General features: G+C 42.5%; 1 protein-coding gene across 1 annotated transcript in view; it reads left to right on the plus strand.

The window, feature by feature from the left end:
- Window positions 1-19,712, plus strand: part of sfmbt2 (Scm like with four mbt domains 2) — a 228,546-nt gene that overhangs the window by 148,343 nt on the left and 60,491 nt on the right. The window contains exons 12-14 of the mRNA XM_086010750.1: window positions 12,678-12,791; window positions 14,873-14,915; window positions 17,811-17,872. Of these exons, the coding sequence (XP_085866876.1) occupies window positions 12,678-12,791; window positions 14,873-14,915; window positions 17,811-17,872 (219 nt within the window). The remainder of the gene's footprint in view (window positions 1-12,677; window positions 12,792-14,872; window positions 14,916-17,810; window positions 17,873-19,712) is intronic.

The raw sequence follows: 19,712 nt of genomic DNA on the forward strand, positions 1-19,712 counted from the left end.
AGCACAGTGAATTGGGAAGGGACCAGGCTTCTTTTCAGGCATGATTAAGTAGAAGTTCCAGCTGCACTAATGTCCAATTTTCATTGGTCTTGATCATCCTTATTCCACAGTCAGCAAATCCAGAGATACTGTCTGAGCCGAAGGTGCAGGCTACCATGGCTATGTAACAGATCTAGAGTCCCGATCTTAACTCTGGGTGAGAATCAGGCGGACGGGAGGTGGGGCGAGCAGCAAGCCCCCATTACGACGCCAGTGTGAGGCTTAAGCAACTTTAACTCTTGGGCCTAATTTTAAGATGATTGACGGGCTGCCCACCTGATCTCATCGGGAAACGGGCAGCGGTGGAAGCAGTAAGTCCTCTACAGCAATTTTAACCACCCGCCCCACTCCCCCAGGGTACCCCTTATGTTTTTAAAACCGTTGGGTTTTTCATTATACTGGTGGTATTAAATGTATTTGAATAATATCTATTTAGCATAATGCAAGAATAGATGCTCTTAGAAAAGTTTGAGCACTTTTTTTAGAATCTCATCCAAGCACAGGAGTAACTAACATTTTCAACCATCATTCAGTGCTGTCATATTTCAAGATTTTTGCCTATTTGATCTAGAAGGAATTTTGGGAATGACACCCAGCAACACACAAGCTCTCTGGAATGTTGATTGGGCCCAACACCTGAAGTATCTGATGAAGTAATTAATAGAATTGTGCATACTTGCTATGCCGTATCAGTTTGAGACGAGAGAGTTGTTAGAACATTTCAGAGAGGTGTCAATCCTCGATTGAGAGTTGAGGTAGGGGCAGACGGTAGGTTTTTCGGTCAAAAAATGTCTAAGCCAGTTTGATTTTGAAACTATCAATGAGACACACAAGCTTTGCTTTCTCCTACCAGAGGAAGGCTGTGAGAACCTCTAGATTGAGGCATAAACACGTGGGGGTAGATTTTCCCGAACCTGTCGGGAAGAAGGCGGGACTTCCCCTTTCGGGTTTTTGACCTGCCTACTTCGACGTCCGGCCAATCCGCGCGATTTTCCCTTGTTTGACTTGTTGAGCCCGCCCAGCGGGCTCAGCAGGCCAATTAAGGGCCACCCGGCAACAGGTGACGTCACAGACTGCAATTTCATCTGTCAAGAGTTTTTGACAGATGAAATACCTGTATCAGTGTTTCACAGCTGTTTGAAGCTGTGAAACACTGACAGTCTCAGTCTCAGTTCTACCATGAGTCATTCTGCACAGACTCAGTTAGAACTCTTACTGGCACTCAAAGCTTAAGGCTGTCACTTTTGACAGATCGCAGCCGTTCAGCTTTAAGTTCCGGCTGAGTGATGGGCTCCCGACGGCTACAGGAAGAAAGGCTGTGAAGGTAAATACAGGTAAGTAAAAGTTCTTTACACACTTTAGACACACCAAACACACTTACCTTTACACTCATGCACCCATCACTCACCTGAGCGCCAACACCGCGACCCCTCCAACTCCTTCAACCCGACGGCCCGCCTGCTCTAACCTGGCGTGGTTTGGAGCCGTCGGGAAACCCACACGAAACCCCTCAAAATAGGGATTAGGCTAAAAACTACCTGTTAACAGGCAGTTAATTGGCACTAATCCCTTCCCGCCTGGTTTCAGCGGGTCCCAGTGCGGGGCGGGTACCCGCCGCCCCTGAAACTTATGTGGGGCGGGGTTTTGGGCGGGATGGTGTCGGGACCCCCAAATTCGGGATTTCCCCCCCCCCCCCCACACATCTGAAACCCCGCCTGATGGCTCCACGAAAATCTAGCCCCATAATGGGAAATATTAAGGCCAGTGAAGCGAGCTTGTGTAATTCATTAATTTTGATGTTACGGGGGACACTACGAAATGAGTAAATCTTGCTGAGATAAAAATATTCTGTTATTTTGTTGTATCTAAAATTTTAAAAAATGTGTATATTTGTCAACCGTTTACTTTTTTTTATTTTAATCTGGATGTACTTTAAAGAAATAGGAAATTGTTAGTGTAGCAGAGCAAGTTTAACTCTTCAATCACCCTGCTCTTTACCTGAGAAGAAGTGACTGAAACGAGTACAGTTTCTCATTATAATAAAAACAGAGAATACTGGAAACACTCAGCAGGTCAGGCAGCATCTGTAGAGAGAGAAACCGAGTTAACGTTTCGGGTCGATGACCCTTCATCAGAACTGGAAAAAGCTGGAGATGGAACAGGTTTTTAAGCAGGTGTAAGGGCAGGGAAAGGGGGGAGGGGAGGAAAGAACAAAAGGGAAGCTCTGTGATAGGATGGAAGGCAGGAGAGATTAAAAGACAAAAGGGATGATGGTGCGAGGCAAAAGGAGATGGTAATGGGACAAGTTAAGAAACAAAAGATGACTCTAGATGAAGTGTAAATGGCAACGGCAGAATCATCAACAGCTGTCATGTGAGAGAAAAAAATTGGGGCCGAGGTTATGGTCTGAAATTGTTGAACTCAATGTTGAGTCCAGAAGGCTGTAAAGTACCTAATCGAAAGATGAGGTGCTGTTCCTCGAGCTTCATTGGAACAATGCAAGAGGCCGAGGACGGAGAGGTCAGAGTGGGAGTGGGGCGGAGAATTAAAGTGACAGGTGACCGGAAGCTCGGGGTCACCCTTACGGACTGAACTGAGGTGTTCCCATTCCCTGGTGCAGACAACCTTTGTCCTGATGACAGAAAAATACATTAAAAGTATATATTTTGGCTCTCTTGGATCTAGTTTGATTATTTTATATTGATAGGAATGCAGGTAGAAACTTTACAAGGTCATGTTTTTCTCATTGTAATCAAATTTAGCTTGGATTAAAATATTTGCTGGTTAAATATTTTACAAAGCACTTTCAACAGTGTTTTTATCCAATCAAGAGGAGTTTGGTGCAAAGGACAGTAGCATTTTGCAATCATTTTAAACATTGTACAAAAAAATCAATCTCCAAAACTGTCTTTGTATAAAATAAATACATTGAACCAGATCTTATTCATTATTAGACAGGAAGACCTTGGTTTTGAGTTTTATTAATCTGCAGCATATATTGCAACCTTTAGACTGTTGGCAAATTACTTTTTATGTCTTGTGTATCTCAAATTGGATATTAATATGACACTCCTTGTTCTACAATGTCTACACCGTCATTTTCAATTAAATGCTGGAAGCAATGAACCACATGTAGAAGGGGAAAGGGAAGCTGAGGTTTGGACTTTGAGTTCATGCTTGTTTGGGGGCCTTTTTTTGGGCTGTAGTAAGATTATGTTCACATATTCTGAGTATCAACCATCACGCAGAGATAAATTTCAGTCAGATTTTGATCTAAGCTCCTGAGGCACTTTTCATCCTGAATCATGCTGAGAATAAACTTTCTGCTACATAATGACAGTAGACTTGCAGAAAACTTGAAACAACTTTGTTACGCTAGTGCTAGTATGACACCTCTATAAAACAGTATGCAAATAGAATCCTGTCTTGATATAACTTTATTCTTAAGCTTCAAATACCTTCAAAGATGTCTGGAAATGTTGTATTTTAGTACAAAACACACTTTCAGTGAATGCAGTGCAAGTTTTTTCTTAATTTAACGAGTACCAGAGACGAGAAAATTTAGTCCCGATTTTAACTTAACCCATCCTATTTCCACCAGGTGGGTTATCGTAAAATCGAGGCTTAAGAGTGGTAAGAGACTACAACAACAGAATAGAGGCATAGTGAGTTAAAGGCCAAGAAATAGGATGCAAGTTCAAAACCACAAATTCAGAAAAGTATTGGTAGTAATTAGCAGAGGATACAACAACAATTTGTATTTACTGTATATGGCGCCTTTAACATAATAAAACATCACAGGAGCGTTATCAAACAAAAGAGCAAAATTTGACAATGAGCCATATAAGGCGATGTTAGGCCAGATGACCAAAAGCTTGGTCAAAGAGGTAGATTTTAAGGAGCATCTTAAAGGAGGAAAGAGAAATGGAGAAGAGGGGGGATTTAGGGAGGGAATTCCAGAGCTTAGGACCTAGGCAGCTGAAGGCACGGCCGCCAATGGTGGAGTGATTAAAATCAAGGATGTTCAAAAGGATTTTGAATATACATTCAAAGAAATACAGAAGAATTACTAACATTATCTTGAACAAAGAGCGGATGTTGTGCATTAAGTTGGCATACATTTATAGTTAGCGTGGAGTTGGGGGGAGGGCTAGCGACCCAAACCGACAGCAGATAATGCAGCCTGACAACCAGGACCAGCAATGTGAGTTCAGGAAATGGAAACATTGTTGACACACAAAAACAAAACTGGCTCATCTAACCATTTATCAATAGCATGCAGTCAGTAACTTTCCAACTCTTCCCACATGTCAATTACATTCTTTGTTTTTACTATGCGGTTGAATAATTAAGAAACTTAAAGGGTTTTTTCCTGTAGAACAATGACCAGAAGCAGAAATAGATTATCATTTTGAAGAGCTCTGGTAATCTACTTGAACAAGATGACTAAGAGACCGCATACCTATTTTAGTATCATTTCTATTTCAGTTGGAGTATTTCTTCGGTGATTTTTTTAAAAAAAGCCAGTGAATTAAACAGGATGAAGGCATGATTTTGCTTCTGAAGAATTTTCTATTTAACGGCAAAATAAAACGTAGCTTGAAAATGATTGACATTCCATAGCAACTTGAGACAATCAGTTTACTGTGACACAATTTTGAACTTCTCTAAGTAAAATATAATTTATAGTCTGAATTGTTTGTATCTCAAATCTCTGCACAGAAATAAACAGAACTGTTAAATATTTCAATATTGTATGGTACTGCCTTTAGCCTTTTAACATAAGAACATAAGAAATAGGAGCAGGAGTCGGCCATTTGGCCCTTCAAGCCTGCTCCACCATTCAATGAGATCATGGCTGATCTTCTCCCTCATCTCCACTTTCCTAAACTATCCCCATATCCCTTGATTCCCTTAATAGTCAAAAGTCTATCGATCTCTGTCTTGAATATACTCAGCAACTGAGCCTCCACAGCCCTCTGGGGTAGAGAATTCCAAAGATTCACCACCCTCTGAGTGAAGGAATTTCTCCTAATCTCAGTCCTAAATAGCTGACCCCTTATTCTGAGACTGTGACCCCCCTGGTTCTGGACTCCCCAGCCAGGGGAAACATCCTCCCTGCATCTACCCTGTCAAGCCCTGTAAGAATTTAGTATGTTTCAATGAGATCACCTCTCATTCTTCTAAACTCTAGAGAATATAGGCCTAGCCTACTCACTTCCTCCTCATAGGAAGATATCAATCCCTGAAACTTAGTTTGTGCGTGCACTGCAAAGAATGTGAATTATTCCAGTAGTAAAAATATATAAAGCACTAAAAAAAAAAATCCTGGGCTAAACCTTGACGGGGGTTGGCTGCGTAGGTGGCTGGCGGCAGGGAACGGAGTTTCTGTCGGGAAACCTGGAAGTTCATGGGGCGGGAGGGGTGTCCGATCCCCGACCCCGGGTGGGGGGGAAACACTTGCCTTCTTCCCGAAGCTGTCCTCCCCTCCCTTCAGCTGCCAGTTTGATGGTGTACAACTTTTGAGAAATCTTGTATACAACTGGGTTATAATATATTTTATCTGATAGATACCGAAACATGAATTATATAGAATATATACGCAATAATGGACATTAGGGAATGATTGCAAGGCACTAACCTCATTAAAGGGTCACATGATGTAAACCGTAAGATCAGTCACATGCTCTAAGCCGCAAGACCAAAGCTCAAGGGTTTTATAACAGTCATCTGATTCCTCAGATTAGAGTAGAGCCTTTTCGGGAGCAGTAGATTCCACAGCAGACTGACCACCTCAGTCATTCCTACGTTAAGGACCCCACATTAAGGATTAATAATTGTGATGTAATATCTGAACGCATCATCGCATCATTTGTTGTGTGTTGCAAGACAGTAGCACATCGAGACTGAGTTCATGTTGTAAACCAGAAGATCAAAGCTCAAATGGTTTATTAGTGTCAGCTGAACATAGAGTTGTGCTATGTTCCTGAAATGCAGTTCGATCTATATTCTTCAATATAGTATACTGGTGAACTCTAGGGTGATATTAATGCATTTTTAACAGATTGTTTTTTATATTGGCCAATGGTGGGCATTATGGTAGCCAACAGGGGACGGTCTTTTGGCTTTGTGGATCACTGGCTAGGTCACAGCTGTAGTATTGTTTCTAATTCTGCGCACCACACTTTAGGAAGGTGCAGAGGAGATTTAATAGAATGGCACCAGGAGTGAGGAACTTCAGTTATGTGGAGAGGCTAGAGAAGCTAGGATTGTTCTCTTCCAAGCAGAGAAGGTTAACGGGAGATTTAATAGAGGCGTTCAAAATTATGCTGGGTTTTGGTAGAGTAGATGGGGAAAAATTGTTTCCACTGGTGGAAGGGTCGATAACCAGAAGAGACAGATTTAAGATCATTGGCAATAGGACCAGAGAGGAGGTGAGGAGAATTTTTTTCTATGCAGCGAGTTACGATCTGGAATGCACTGCCTGAAAGGGTGGTAAAAGCTGATTCAGTAGTAACTTTACAAAGGGAATTGGTTATATGCTTGAAAAGGAAAAAAATGCAGGGCTATGGGGAAAGAGCAGGGGAGTGGAAATAATTGAATATCTCTCTTAAAGAGCCGGCACAGGCATGATGGGCCGAATGGCCTCCTATGCTGTAAGGTTCTATGATTCTATAATCACTTGATTTAACCCAAATTGCTCTTCTATGATGTAATTTGAACTGCAGTGATATGAAGAGCTAACTTTCCTGGTATTGCCTGCCCGGGTACTGGACCAAACCCTGTCCAGCTCCAGCATTGCTGGGATTTCCTGCCAAGGGCTATTCACATGGCCCGGTTGCACTCCAAGTGCAGGACCTAGCCCTGGCGTTGGGGGCAGAAAAATAGGGGGCGGCTGCAGGCCTCTCGCACATGCAGCTGCACAACAGGCCAAGCTTCGCCTGCCCTCCAGCACCCTCTCTCCTCCTGAAGGTCCTGGAAATCACAGGCCAGCTTTAAAGGAACACAGTTCTGGCATTCCCTAGGGGGGCAGTGGTCTAGGAAAATCAGCTTTCTTGAGTTTATTTCAGTGGATCTTAGAGGAGATGACATTATATGTATGTATAATACATTGGAAGTCTAGTGTCAGCTTGGCTCAGTGGTAACAATGATTTTAAAATAAATTACAGGACTAAATTCTATAACGACTAATATCAAAGCCTTATTAAAATACATATTTCAGGTCATCATTCAAGAGAAGCATTTAATCATCACTGCAGAAGACTAGACTTTATAGGAATTCATTGATTTTTTTTTCTCTCCCAAGTATCTGGAACAAAGGTGATCTCTCATCATATAAGATCTTATAAACTGGATTGACATTCAGTTGTTTAATCTGATGGCATGTTTGTTACTTTATCCAGCAGTGTTTTCTTCTGTGTCATCATTGTCTTGATACTCTGGTACAAGGTACATTAAAGAGTAGCCAAGATTTGCTTCATTAACTACTTCACTGGAGTTCCCTGAATGTTACTGTATTTGCTGGGTACCTAGTTAGGATCAAAATTTGACGTGTTGACAGTGGTTTTTCCAATTGGTCAAGTTGGCTTCAATGACAGCTCCCCTCTCCATACAGTTGGTGTCTTCATGGTGCTGAAGTTTTGCGTATTCGCGTGTGTTACACACTATATTTTAGCAGATTACCAATGAGCATTAGCCAAGGAAGTAAAGAACTCACAACTATCAAAAAAACGCTTACATGCTCTGCTTTTCGTCTTGCCATTTTTACCAACAAACACACACAAAAAGGTTACGGTCTACATGTATAGGCGGTGCAACTATGCGTATTGAGATCACATGCCTAACGATGGTGTCTATTACTCATTTCTTATTTACTAATCAAAATTGCAATTGGGCACATCTGAGTTCCCAGTTAGCCACATGTGTCTAGCAGCCAGCGTATTAGACAACACTGTGTTGCATGAAGCTTAACTGAACAGGTCCAATATTTGAGGACACAGCAATTCAGAATTAATGTTTTGAAGAGTGCAGTGGGCATTCCTTAGAATTCTGTGATAATCAGTCACTTTAGTTTCGGCCGTAATTTTGATATTTACATAACTCAATTTCATATTTGCTGAGGAATAAACCGTATTCATGTTACATTAACTGATAGGATGGTCTGTTGGCGCTGCTCTGAAACAAGCCATTAGGATAATATGGTAAACAGAATTTTTTTTTATCACTAAAATGAAATGCGGGGGAGAACATTTTGAATTCCTAGACATTTTAATGTACAATTAAGAACTTTTGTCCATTTTAGTACATATTCTAATTACAAACCTCCATATGCTATAAATGTATATTTAATCAACAACAACTTCTTGCCTTTATATAGCACCTTTAACATAGTAAAATGTCCCATGGTGCTTCACCAGGAGTGTTATCAAACAAAATTTGATTCCGAGCCACATGAGATATTGGGACAGGTGACCAAAAGTTTGGCCAAAGAGTTGGGTTTTAAGGAGCGTCTTAAAGGAGGAAAGAGAGGCGGCGAGCTTATGGGAGGGAATTCTAGAGCTTAGGGCCTAGACAGCTGAAGGCACGGCCGTCAATGGTGGAGCGATTAAAATCAAGGCTGTGCAAGAGGCCAGAATTAGAGTTAGCGCAGATATCTCGGAGGTTTGTGGGGCTGAAAGAGATTACAGAGATGGGGAGGGGGGAGGCCATGGAGGGATTTGAAAACCAGGATGAGCATTTTAAAACCGAGGCGTTGCTTAACCGGGAGCCAATGTAGGTCAGCGAGCACAGGGGAGATGGATGATCAGATCTCTTTCTCATTGGTACAGCAGACACCGGACTATTCATCGTGCACAGAGTTGAACTAAATTAGATTTTTTTTTTGTGGCAGAAATTTGTTTTCTTTTTGCCCCAGTATAATGATTTACTTGTTGTGCAAGGACCTTCAATTTTTGTGGCATAATACAATCAAGAGACTGAGCCTGACTTACTGGGACAGCCCAGTAACACCAAAGTTATGTTATTGAGGGAGCACATGACTCATAACCTCAAATTGTATGTTCAGGATTGCTGCTGAAACAATAGCAATACCGTACATTGTTCCACAAAGTATTTATAATGCAACTACTTAACAAATTGAGAAACAAGACTGTTCCTCAATGGACTAGGTATCCAGAAGAATTTGTTATAAATGTACTTTTTATATTTTTGCTACAAGGCGAAAATAGCACAATGCCATTTCTGAAATTCCAATGCAAGAGCTTTAGGGAAACCTATTTAACTTTAAACATTTTATTTGTTAGCATGAAGCAGAATAAATCCTGAAGGCACAGTGCCGATGTGCATATGGTGAATAAAATTCAACTCGCACAAAGTGATCAAGAGCCATGTTGATACTCCACAGTACCATTTACAGAAGCTTTTTATTCCACAGTAACTAGAATGGATTTAACTCTCAAACATTTAGTGAGTTGCAACTATTATTACTGCAAGCAATTAAATATTGTACACTGTTTTCCTGACATTTGGGTGTAGAGATTTTAAGCAGCGGGGAAAAGACAACACAAGACAAATAAAATTCTTATGACAATTAAAGCTCGTATTTTATCTGCATGCAAAGACAAAGGATGATTCCTGCTGTGGTGGTGATGTCGCAGTATTGATGATATGACTGCTCGGATGACTATTTCAGAATCTTGGCTGCCAATGACCGCTAATAATCCCAAGCTCATTGAATTTGTGACAATGAATACAAAAGTCGCGACTTGCTCATAGAAATCAACATCCAAGTGAAAACTGGCTTAGCTCCCTGCTGTTGGTAAAACAAAAAGCATGAACTCCGTCATTTTTCATGAAACTTAAGTTCAAACCAAGCACCATTTTCAAACACAGCAAGTGAAAATTAGCTTAGATTTCTGGCCAGAATTATTCAAGATTCCTAACAGTAACTTGCTGCACAGTTCTTGTAAGTTTCATGATCATATCCATTACATGTTTCATTTTTTTGTAAATTTTATATGGTATTGTTCTGCTCTGAAATTCATGTCCTGTGTTTCTATAAAGAGGTTTATTAAAATTCAGTTTTTTAAATGCAAGCTACATTATGGAATTATTGTAATATTTTGTTGTGCATATTGGTGTGTTTCCAGTTCTTGTGACAAATTATATTTGAAACAATCTAATTTGATTTGTTAAAATATATTGTAAATGTTCAGTTTCAATAATCTTTTAACTAGATGGTTAGAATGTGGAATTCTCTGCCGCAAACTATTGTTGAAGCAAAGTCCATGCATTCTTTTTAGAAGGGAATGAGATAGTTGCTTGAAAAAGGGAATATTAAAGGTATGAAGATTGAGCAGGGGAGTGGATGAGACCACAGGTCGGATTTTGCAGGGGGTCAGCGGGCACGATCGGTGGCGGGTCGGGTGGGAAAGTGTTTTTTTTTCCCCTAGCAGGTTGGGACCCCGCCGCCACGTGCCTTTCCCCGATGTTGGGTCTGTCAGCGCTGAGCAGACCCGACATGCAGTAGCGGGTTCACGGCGAGGGACCCAATTCAGGTAATTAGTGGCTTGTTCAGAGCCACTGAAGAATGAATTTCAGCTCACCACCTGCATTTGACAGCTCGCCCACAGGGTCCATGCTGGTTGTGGGCCACGTCTGTCAAGCTGAGGCGAGAGTTCACTGACCATTGAATCAGCTGTTGAGTTGACAGCTTCAAGTATACAATAAAAGCTCCCACCTTTAGAGATATCTTCCCTCAGCCACAAACTCTTCCTCACTGCATTTCCACAACAAATTCATCATTCTGCAAGTCTTTACACAAGTTTCCATCCAGTCTGAACTCATTACCTCTCTCACCATTGACATTGCTTCTGTCATCTCTACTTTACCTGCCATCTATTCCATCAGCATGGGTACTCTTTATACTATCTCATCTTGGTCCTCAGAATCCCACCACGATCAGCCCCAACACCAGCAGCACCAATCACACCAGCAGCACCAACAATAACACCAACCTCCGCAATCACCTGATGCTGCACAGGACAGAGGGCATCAGCACCCGAGCACATTGCTGGCCAGGGATGGCCTCGCCATGGCCAGATTTACTTCACTTGATGCTGCACACCCTGGCTGCCACATGTGCCAGGTTGGCACCACCCTACACCAACACCATAAGCATCCCTACAATGCCCAAGCCATTCCTTTCACACTCATCAGCATTGCGGGGAGTACCGTTATGTCTCGCCATTCACTACAACTCACTAAACCACTTCCAAAGGTGCACACAAATCTGTTCAAGAACACAGTGTTGAAAATAAAGGTTTCAATGTTTGACACCACATTAACAGAAACTACATAAACATTTCATAAATCATCCAAGTGCCTACCCTTGTGTGTTGTTAGTTGTTATGATTGCACTAGGATGAGTGTGAGGGGTGGCTAGTGAAATGGGGAATTGATAATGTAGATAGAGCGAGATGGGTGGAGGTGCAAGGTAAGTTGGTGTGAGTAAGGATGTGCAGGAGTAGGATAGGGAAGGCAGAGTGATGGGGATGTGATGAGAGGCACAGCAGGATGAGGTTGAGTGTTGCTTTGTACTAAGGTTTCGTGATCTACTGAGATCATTGAAAGGTTTGCGGCACTGCACCCAGGTCCTCCTGACCACATCCCTGCTTGTGCCCGCCTGTGCAATGTGCAACCAGGCTGCGTTGATCTCCTGAAGAGGTCTCTTCCGCCCATGGGAAGGGAAGAGGACCTCCCTGCGTACATATGGAGGGAGTAATGGGAGAGCCTGGGTGCAGCCATGCACCTCTTGTGCAGTGCTTGTCAGTGTTTGCAGCACCTCAATGCTGTAGAACACTGACAGCACAACTGTCAAAATAAAGTTGACCATGGTCCCTTTAAGGAAACTGGCTGATGACGTGTCATCAAATGACGCCACCAGACCCACTCCCTCTAATTGGCCTGGAAAAGTGCTGGGCGGAGCTTAACGAGCCCAGTCAGGGGAAATTCATTTCGGAGGCTGGGATGGAGACTGCAGCGGGGTCAGGACCCGCCACCGATGTCGCCCGCCGAGGTTAGTAAAATCCCGGCCTACATTACAGAAAAAAAACACCAGCACAAATTTAACAGGCCATATATCCTGTTTCTGTGCTGTAACATTCTATAATTTTATGGTTCTAAAGCACACTCTAGCAAACATAATTTAAAGCTACAAAGGAAATGACTTGTAGGATTTTCTCCAAATTATGCATAAACCTGAGCACGTGATGGAAGATATTGGACAAACATTTTTCATCCATCCTTCTGTTCTTGTGCGTTTTGACTGAGATGGCCAAAAATGTAGTCTAAGCTTTTTGAAGAGGGACTATTGTACGTCAGTCACAACTGTATTAATTGGTTGAAAATGCATTCTGACTACTGTACTGTGACTTATCTAAATGTGACTGGGTTTTCACTTGGTGTTTCTAACCTTTATCATGGCATATTCAGACTTTTAATTCATAAACATGCAACAAAATAGCCAGTATTGTTTTTATAGCATAAAATGATGAAGTACTTAATCAAAGGACTACACAGCAGTGGGTAATGATTTTTTTTAAGCAACCACATTTTAATGTAACTCAACTGTATTGCAGACTCTAAGAAATCTGTCCCTGAATACATTGTTGATGTAGAGTCAATGGACATTTTTCCAGTTGGTTGGTGTGAAGCGAATGGATATCCTCTGACCCCACCATATCGTGCAGTCTGTAAGTATTGCCAAGGAAACGCATATTAAGATCGTACCAAATTCATCATAACTTGAGTTGCCAGTCTTTCAGAGACTGTACACTTTGTTTCCCCTCGCATACCAGTTCTAGTTTAAACTAGGTAATTTTAGTTCAGGATGCCTCAAGTGGTTATATTTTATGTATATCTACTAACTAAGCCAAGGGTTGTCAACTTTTTTTGAGTTTTAACCTAGGAACACAGAGCTTCCTTTTTAGGTCCAAATTGTTTAATCAAATTTGATTATTTTGTTCTGATTGTCTCTTTTAATTTGTAATTAGATTGTCGCATTACTCTCAAGTTGCATTACAGAGGATTGAACAACCAGTAGAACTTTACTTTTAATTTATTCTCTCTCTAAAGTCCCTGACTCCATGTTCTTGTACACGGAGAGTCAAAATAGGCGGCCTCAGGGTCTTAATTAATTAATTTGTGAAAGATGCATGTTACTTAATTAACTATTACGTTCCCAATCATGGTAAGTTAGGTGCGCAGCCTGCTGTTGGTGGAGAGGAGGGAGGTATAACTCTCTCCAGGGAGTCCAAAGATAGGCCACCCAAGCAGACTCTTTTGTTTCAGATAGAGTTGTTAGTTAAGCTAACCCCTTCAAATCCCAAGGCCTTTTTGCATAAAAATAAGAGTAATTCTAGATTTTACCACTTGGGGCATGGGACGCACAAAGTGCAGAGAGAGTCATAATCAAATGAAAATAAACTTTGTTGTGTTACGGAGATGAAATTAGACTATCTTTGTAACGGAGAGTAATGGGTTCGAAGCTCAGCTCAGCTCGGGAGCGAGTAGGACGCCGAGATTACAAACCATCTGGTTTAGCCTGAGAAAAGGGATGGAGTCCGTGGCGAGGATGTGGAGTTTGTGGCGGGGGCCAAAGACTATGGCTTCAGTCTTCCCAATGTTTAACCCAAGGAAATTGTGGCTCATCCAAAACTGGATATCAAGCAAGCAGTCTGACGACACCGAAGCAGTGGAGGGGCGGATATAGGTGGTAGAGCTGGGTGACATCATTGTATCATAGAATCATAGAAATTTACAGCACAGAAGGAGGCCATTCGGCCCATCTTGTCCGTGCCAGCCGACAGAACTATCCATCCGAATCCCACTTTCCAGCACTTGGTTCGTAGCCTTGTAGGTTACGGCACTTCAAGTGCATATCCAAGTACTTTTTAAATGTGATGAGGGTTTCTGCCTGTGAGGCAGTGAGTTCCAGACCCCCAACCACCCTCTGGTTGAAAAAAGTTCTCCTCAACTCCTCTCTAAACCTCTGACCAATTACTTTAAATCTATACCCCCTGGTTATTGACCCTTCTGCTAAGGGAAACAGGTCCTTCCTATCCACTCTATCTAGGCTCCTCATAATTTTATACACCTCAGTCAAGTTTCCCCTCAGCCTCCTATATTCCAAAGAAAACAACCCCCGCCTACCCAATCTTTCCTCGTGGCTCGTTGTAGATGTGTAATTATGCATCCTTTTGTAGACTGGTTGATTTTCCTATGGCCCCTTTCACTGGATGAGTGAAATGAGCACACTGTTCACCACATGAAGTTCGCCTTTGAAGTCCATGGGGTAGAAATGAGGCTGCCAATTCGTTATTGCCTGTTTTGTGTCACTGCCAAAGATCAATTTCACCCACATGGACTTTTAAAGGGTCATTGCTCTCCTTGATGTTTTTCCCCCAGGAGCAGGACACTGGCTTGGCTTTCTGGGTGGAGGTTGAGGGGGAGTTGAGGAGAAATGTTTTCACCCAGAGGGTGGTGGGGGTCTGGAACTCACTGCCTGAAAGGGTGGTAGAGGCAGAAACCCTCATCACATTTAAACAGTACTTGGATAGTCACTTGAAGTGCCGTAACCTACAAAGCTACGGAACAAGTGCTGGAAAGTGGGATTAGGCTGGATAGCTGTTTGTCGGCCGGAGCGGACAAGATGGGCCGAATGGCGGCCTCCTGTGCTGTAAATTTCTAGGATTCTGGGTTGTGTGAAAGACGCTGCAATTCAAAGAATTAAGTATATACAGGAGAGATAATCCTCCTTTCTATTAATTTACAGGTCAGAAACAGAAGAAAATTGCAGTAGTACAACCAGAAAAACAGTAAGTTAAGAATTAAATGTATAGTACTTTTAAATACTGTCACTGCCCTAATCAGAATCTGTTTGTTTAACTGGTGTCCAAAGCTTCATTGTCAATTCTACTACAAGTAGACTATCCTTTATCCGAACTTCCGAAAACCTCTAAAAACCGAAAGTTTTTTCGTTCAGCGTAAGTCGTGCGCACGACGCCGACGCCGACCCCCCCCCCCCCCCCGACGACCCCCCCGCCGACACCGACCCCCAACAAATTTCCCAGTCTTATAAAATACCTTCTGAAATCCGAAATTTTCCGAAAACCGAAACACGGCTGGTCCCGAGGTTTTCGGATAAAGGATAGTCTACCTGTATCTGTATTTGGTGATCTGTATGGGAGAATAACTTTCCTATTTTGCTTAAATATCTACTGAATTGATGGTGTTTTATAATCATTGAGTATATCCAACGCTGTCAACTGGTCATAACATGCAATCTGATTCTGTTCTAAAACACACACTTTAGACTTTTCCACACTTTTTCAAAATCAACCATCTATTGCAGTGTCTGAAATATACAAAAAATCGTTTTTCTCAGGCTGTTATTTTCATCATTGTATTTTGTGCTGCACCTCTTTTTAAAAGTCACATTCTCATTTAAGTGCTATTAACATATGATTTTATAATTTGTTGTCCCAAGTTTAGTTCTGGCCTTAATAGATCTATCCTCTGATGTCACAGAACTTGTCCTGTGTTTCCAGTCTGATATTCCTATTAAAAGAAAACCCAATAAAGCTGATGGCTCAATAGGTAAACGAAGCATTGGAGCTTCTTAGCTATATGGGAAAGGTAGCATGGTGGTTATGTTACTGGCTTAGTAATCACAGAATCCTCACAGTGCAGATAGAGGCCATTTCGGCCCATCGAGCCTGCACCGACACATATCCCACCCCCGATCCCCATAACCCCTACACCAACACACATCCTACCCTATCCCCGTAACCCCACGTATTTAATCCCCCTAACACTAAGGGTCAATTTTATCATAGCCAATCAACCTAACCTGCACATCTTTGGACTGTGGGAGGAAACCGGAGCACCCGGAGGAAACCCACACAAACACGGGGAGAATGTCTGTGTGGAGTTTGCACAGTCACCCGAGGCCGGATTCGAACCCGGGTCCCTGGAGCTGTGAGGCAACAGTGCTAACCACTATGCCACCGTGCTGCCCGAGGCTTGGACTAATGATTTGGAGATCAAATCCCACCATAGTAGCTGGGTAATTTAAATACAGTTAATTAAATAAATCTGGATTAAAAAAACTAGTATCAGTAATGGCGAGTGTGGAACTCCTGGATTGTTGTAAAAACTCATCTGGTTCACTAATGTCCTTTTTAGGGAAGAAAATCTGCCGCCTCTGTGACTCCAGAAGCCACTCAGTTGTATCAAACAGCACAGACTGCAACGGTTCAAGTGAAGCACTAAATATCCCGCTTGCTTCTTTTAAAAATTAAAAAAGACAATACAAGATAAAAATACATCTGGTGTACACACATTTTCTGCAAACTTAAAAAAAAATCATCCTCTGAATTGTGATCTATTTCTGGATTAAAACGAACTGGCAAGAAGCCTGCTCCTAGTTGTTCAAAGCAACTGCTGAGAAGCACTCAAGACTGCCAGGGTGTCTTGCTTTCTGATGTTGTCTCACTGCAGTGAGGAAGCGCCTCATTTCTGTTTTGTACCTCCACGATCGCTAACTGAAAAGAGGAATGGACGAGAAGGAATTTGCCTGGTTGATCTGAAATCAATTCATATCTAAAAGTATAAAGATGGTAGTCCAGACCTAAGAAAATAATTGATTTTGTTTAAAATAGTAATCAAAAATCATTGTCCTTCTGTTCAGATCGGCATAACCTGCCAGTGTAATGCTTTGCCATATGTGTAGCCACTCAGTTAGGGATATGGGGAAAAGCTACAAGAAAAGTCCTGCAAAAAATACCTATTCAATTTTAGGATTGTTTGAGTTCCACAGTGAAGACAGAAGTCCAGTTTGGATAGTGTCACAGTGCTGGTGGCTTTTACATTTTGTATTCTGATGTGCCACATTAACAGAACATAACCTAAGTTTTAAACTTTGACTTAATTTTTGGGACTTGGACAGCCTCCTGAAATATTGATAATTTGAGACGCCAACCCACTGCTAAAAAAGTTCAAAACAAAACACCTTTGAGGGGCAATGTTCCCTCTAATTTTTTTTCCTTGTGCAGTCCCTTTTAACTGGGTCTAGATAGGTCCTTCCTCTCCACTCTATTTCCCTTAGCAGAAGGGCCAATGACCAGGTGGCATAGATTTAAAGTAATTGGTCAAAGATTAGAGGGGATTTGAGGAGAAATCTTATCACCCAGAGTGTGGTGGGGGTCTGGAACTCACTGCCTGAAAGGGTTGTAGAGGCAGAAACCCTCATCACATTTAAAAAGTACTTGGATATGCACTTGAAGTGCTGTAAGCTGCAAGGATACGGAGCAAGAGCTGGAAAGTGGGATTAGGCTGGGTAGCTCTTTGACTGTCGTCTCGGACAAGATGGGCTGAATGGCCTCTTTCTGTGCTGTAAATTTCTATGATTCTGTGAACACGGTATCATTTCCAGTGGCAACAGCTGGTGAGCGGCCTGCGCGGGACCTCCCAATTGCTGCGTGCCGCGCCCCTGCACACCTTGGGGAGAACGTTGCTTGGGGGTATTTTTAACCAAACTCAGCTGACTGGAAAACTGACTGGATTGGATCGACTGCGCTCAGTACCAGCCTACCCAGTACAGTTACTGTGTGTGCTAATGGGTGAACATTATAACTTGTTTTATAATAGGGCTATAATAATAGTTTCAAGAATGCAGTTCTGAATTTGACTTCTTTTGTTTCTAATAATAGGCTACATTCCACACCTGTGGAGACTGTCCCTCACGATTCTTGCCCTATTACAACAGAAGCAGGTAAGTTACACTAATGAAAGGTTATGGGTAAATAACCTGCTTGTTGTCATCATAAATGGTCTGATTGCTGACACATCGAGTGGAAAACTGGTTTGGCTAGAATGACTAAGGGGGTAATGGTAACCTAACTTGCCCAGCGGGAACAGGGCAGTTTCAGGTCAGACACCTGTTTTACATCCTGCCCAGTTTTACACGCCGTGAAGTAAAAAAAAAAAAAATCAGGTAAAACTGCTGTCCCGCCCAAACCCAAAACCACTCCACTCCCAGCAGGTAGGGAAGGTTACAGTTACCCCCCAACAGTCAAATTGAGGTATTTGCCCATCCTTAATTGCCCTTGAGAAGATGGTGGTGAGCCGCCTTCCTGAACTGCTACAGCCCGAGAGGTGAAGGCACTCCCACAGTGCTGTTGGGGCGAGTGTTTCAGGATTTTGATCCAGCAGCGTTTAAGGAAGAGCGATATACTTCCAAGTCAGGATGGTGTGCGACTTGGAGGGGAACTTGGAGGCGGTGGTGTTCCCATGCGCCTGCTGCCCTTGTCCTCCTAGGCGGTAGAGGTCGCGGGTTTGGGAGGTGCTGCCGAAGAAGCCTTGGCGAGTTGCTGCAGTGCATCTTGTAGATCCATACAAATAATCCCAACTGTAAGGGGGCTGAACTAGGAGGCCGGGTTGGAGAAGCTTAATCTCTACAGTCCAGAGAGAAGAAAGTTTGGGGGATTCTGCGAAGTTACACACAATATAAATTGACAGTAAGAGGAGGAGCCCAGAAACTTCCTTCAAAGTAAATCAGGCCAGTAGGAAAACAGAATATGATTATAAATTAGTTAAAAGTAAATTTAAAACGACTCTCAGGAAAAAAAAAAAAAAAATTTCAAACAGTGATAACCATTTCCACCAGGTAAAGTCAAAGATATTCTGCTAGGCTGGGTGTATTGGAGTACGAGAGAGATGAGCTCAGTGGGCGAAACTGCTGTTCCTTATTCTTGAATTTCTTTCTATATTAAGTTGCAAAAACATGTAGAACTGGTGGCTGATCTGATCCCGTTAATTTCTTGCCAGGCATATTAGGTTAACATGACCCCCAATGTTTTAATCTCGCGTTTTCTTGATGCCTAGTTCTGTTGCTGGTGGTACTGGTGAATCGCTCCATTTTACAAATCAGAAAATAGAACATGACTTTTATCTGGTTCCACCAGTACCCTTTCTCCTCCCTTCCTGCTTCCCATTGCAAACAGGAATAAAAAACACAATTGGCTCGATTGGTACTTCTAGTCTATTGACATTAAATATTTACCGTTAAATTAATCTATACTGGAATATGCAAACTGGATCAATACAATCTTAATGCTTTAAATACCATTTTCCATATAGTGGTAATTGGGCATAAAAATTATCAACAGCCTGAACTTCGACTTGAGGGGCAATTCTGGGCGGAAACCGGACGGGCGGGCAGTAAAAATCACCCATAGGACTCACCCGCGCCAATCCCACAGGCTGCGATGTTAACTTGCTCCCCTTAGCAGGTGAGACGGACGCCTTTTGCAAACCGGCGGGTCCTTCTTTAAATGTGCAGATTGAGCTCTGATGTTGTCATTGGGGCTCGACTGCTATTTTAACCGAGGGCCCGAGCGGAGAAGCGGTTGTGGCTTTCACGCCAGGCCAACCCAGTGGGAAGGGGAGTTGGGGGCCAGAGGAGGCTCAAAATAAAAAAGGCAAGTCTTTGCACCTTTTTTCAACTTTGCTTGTGGGGCCAGGAAGAGCTCCTGCCGCTGACCAGCTGCCATTCCCCACCAGTTCCGGACAGGAAACTGACTGGCGGCACTCGGAAGAGACCCGGGAGTTAA

The sequence above is a fragment of the Somniosus microcephalus genome, chromosome 17, assembly GCF_052327205.1.
Source record: "Somniosus microcephalus isolate GS21.2 chromosome 17, FLI_Smic_1.0, whole genome shotgun sequence".
NCBI lineage: Eukaryota > Metazoa > Chordata > Chondrichthyes > Squaliformes > Somniosidae > Somniosus > Somniosus microcephalus.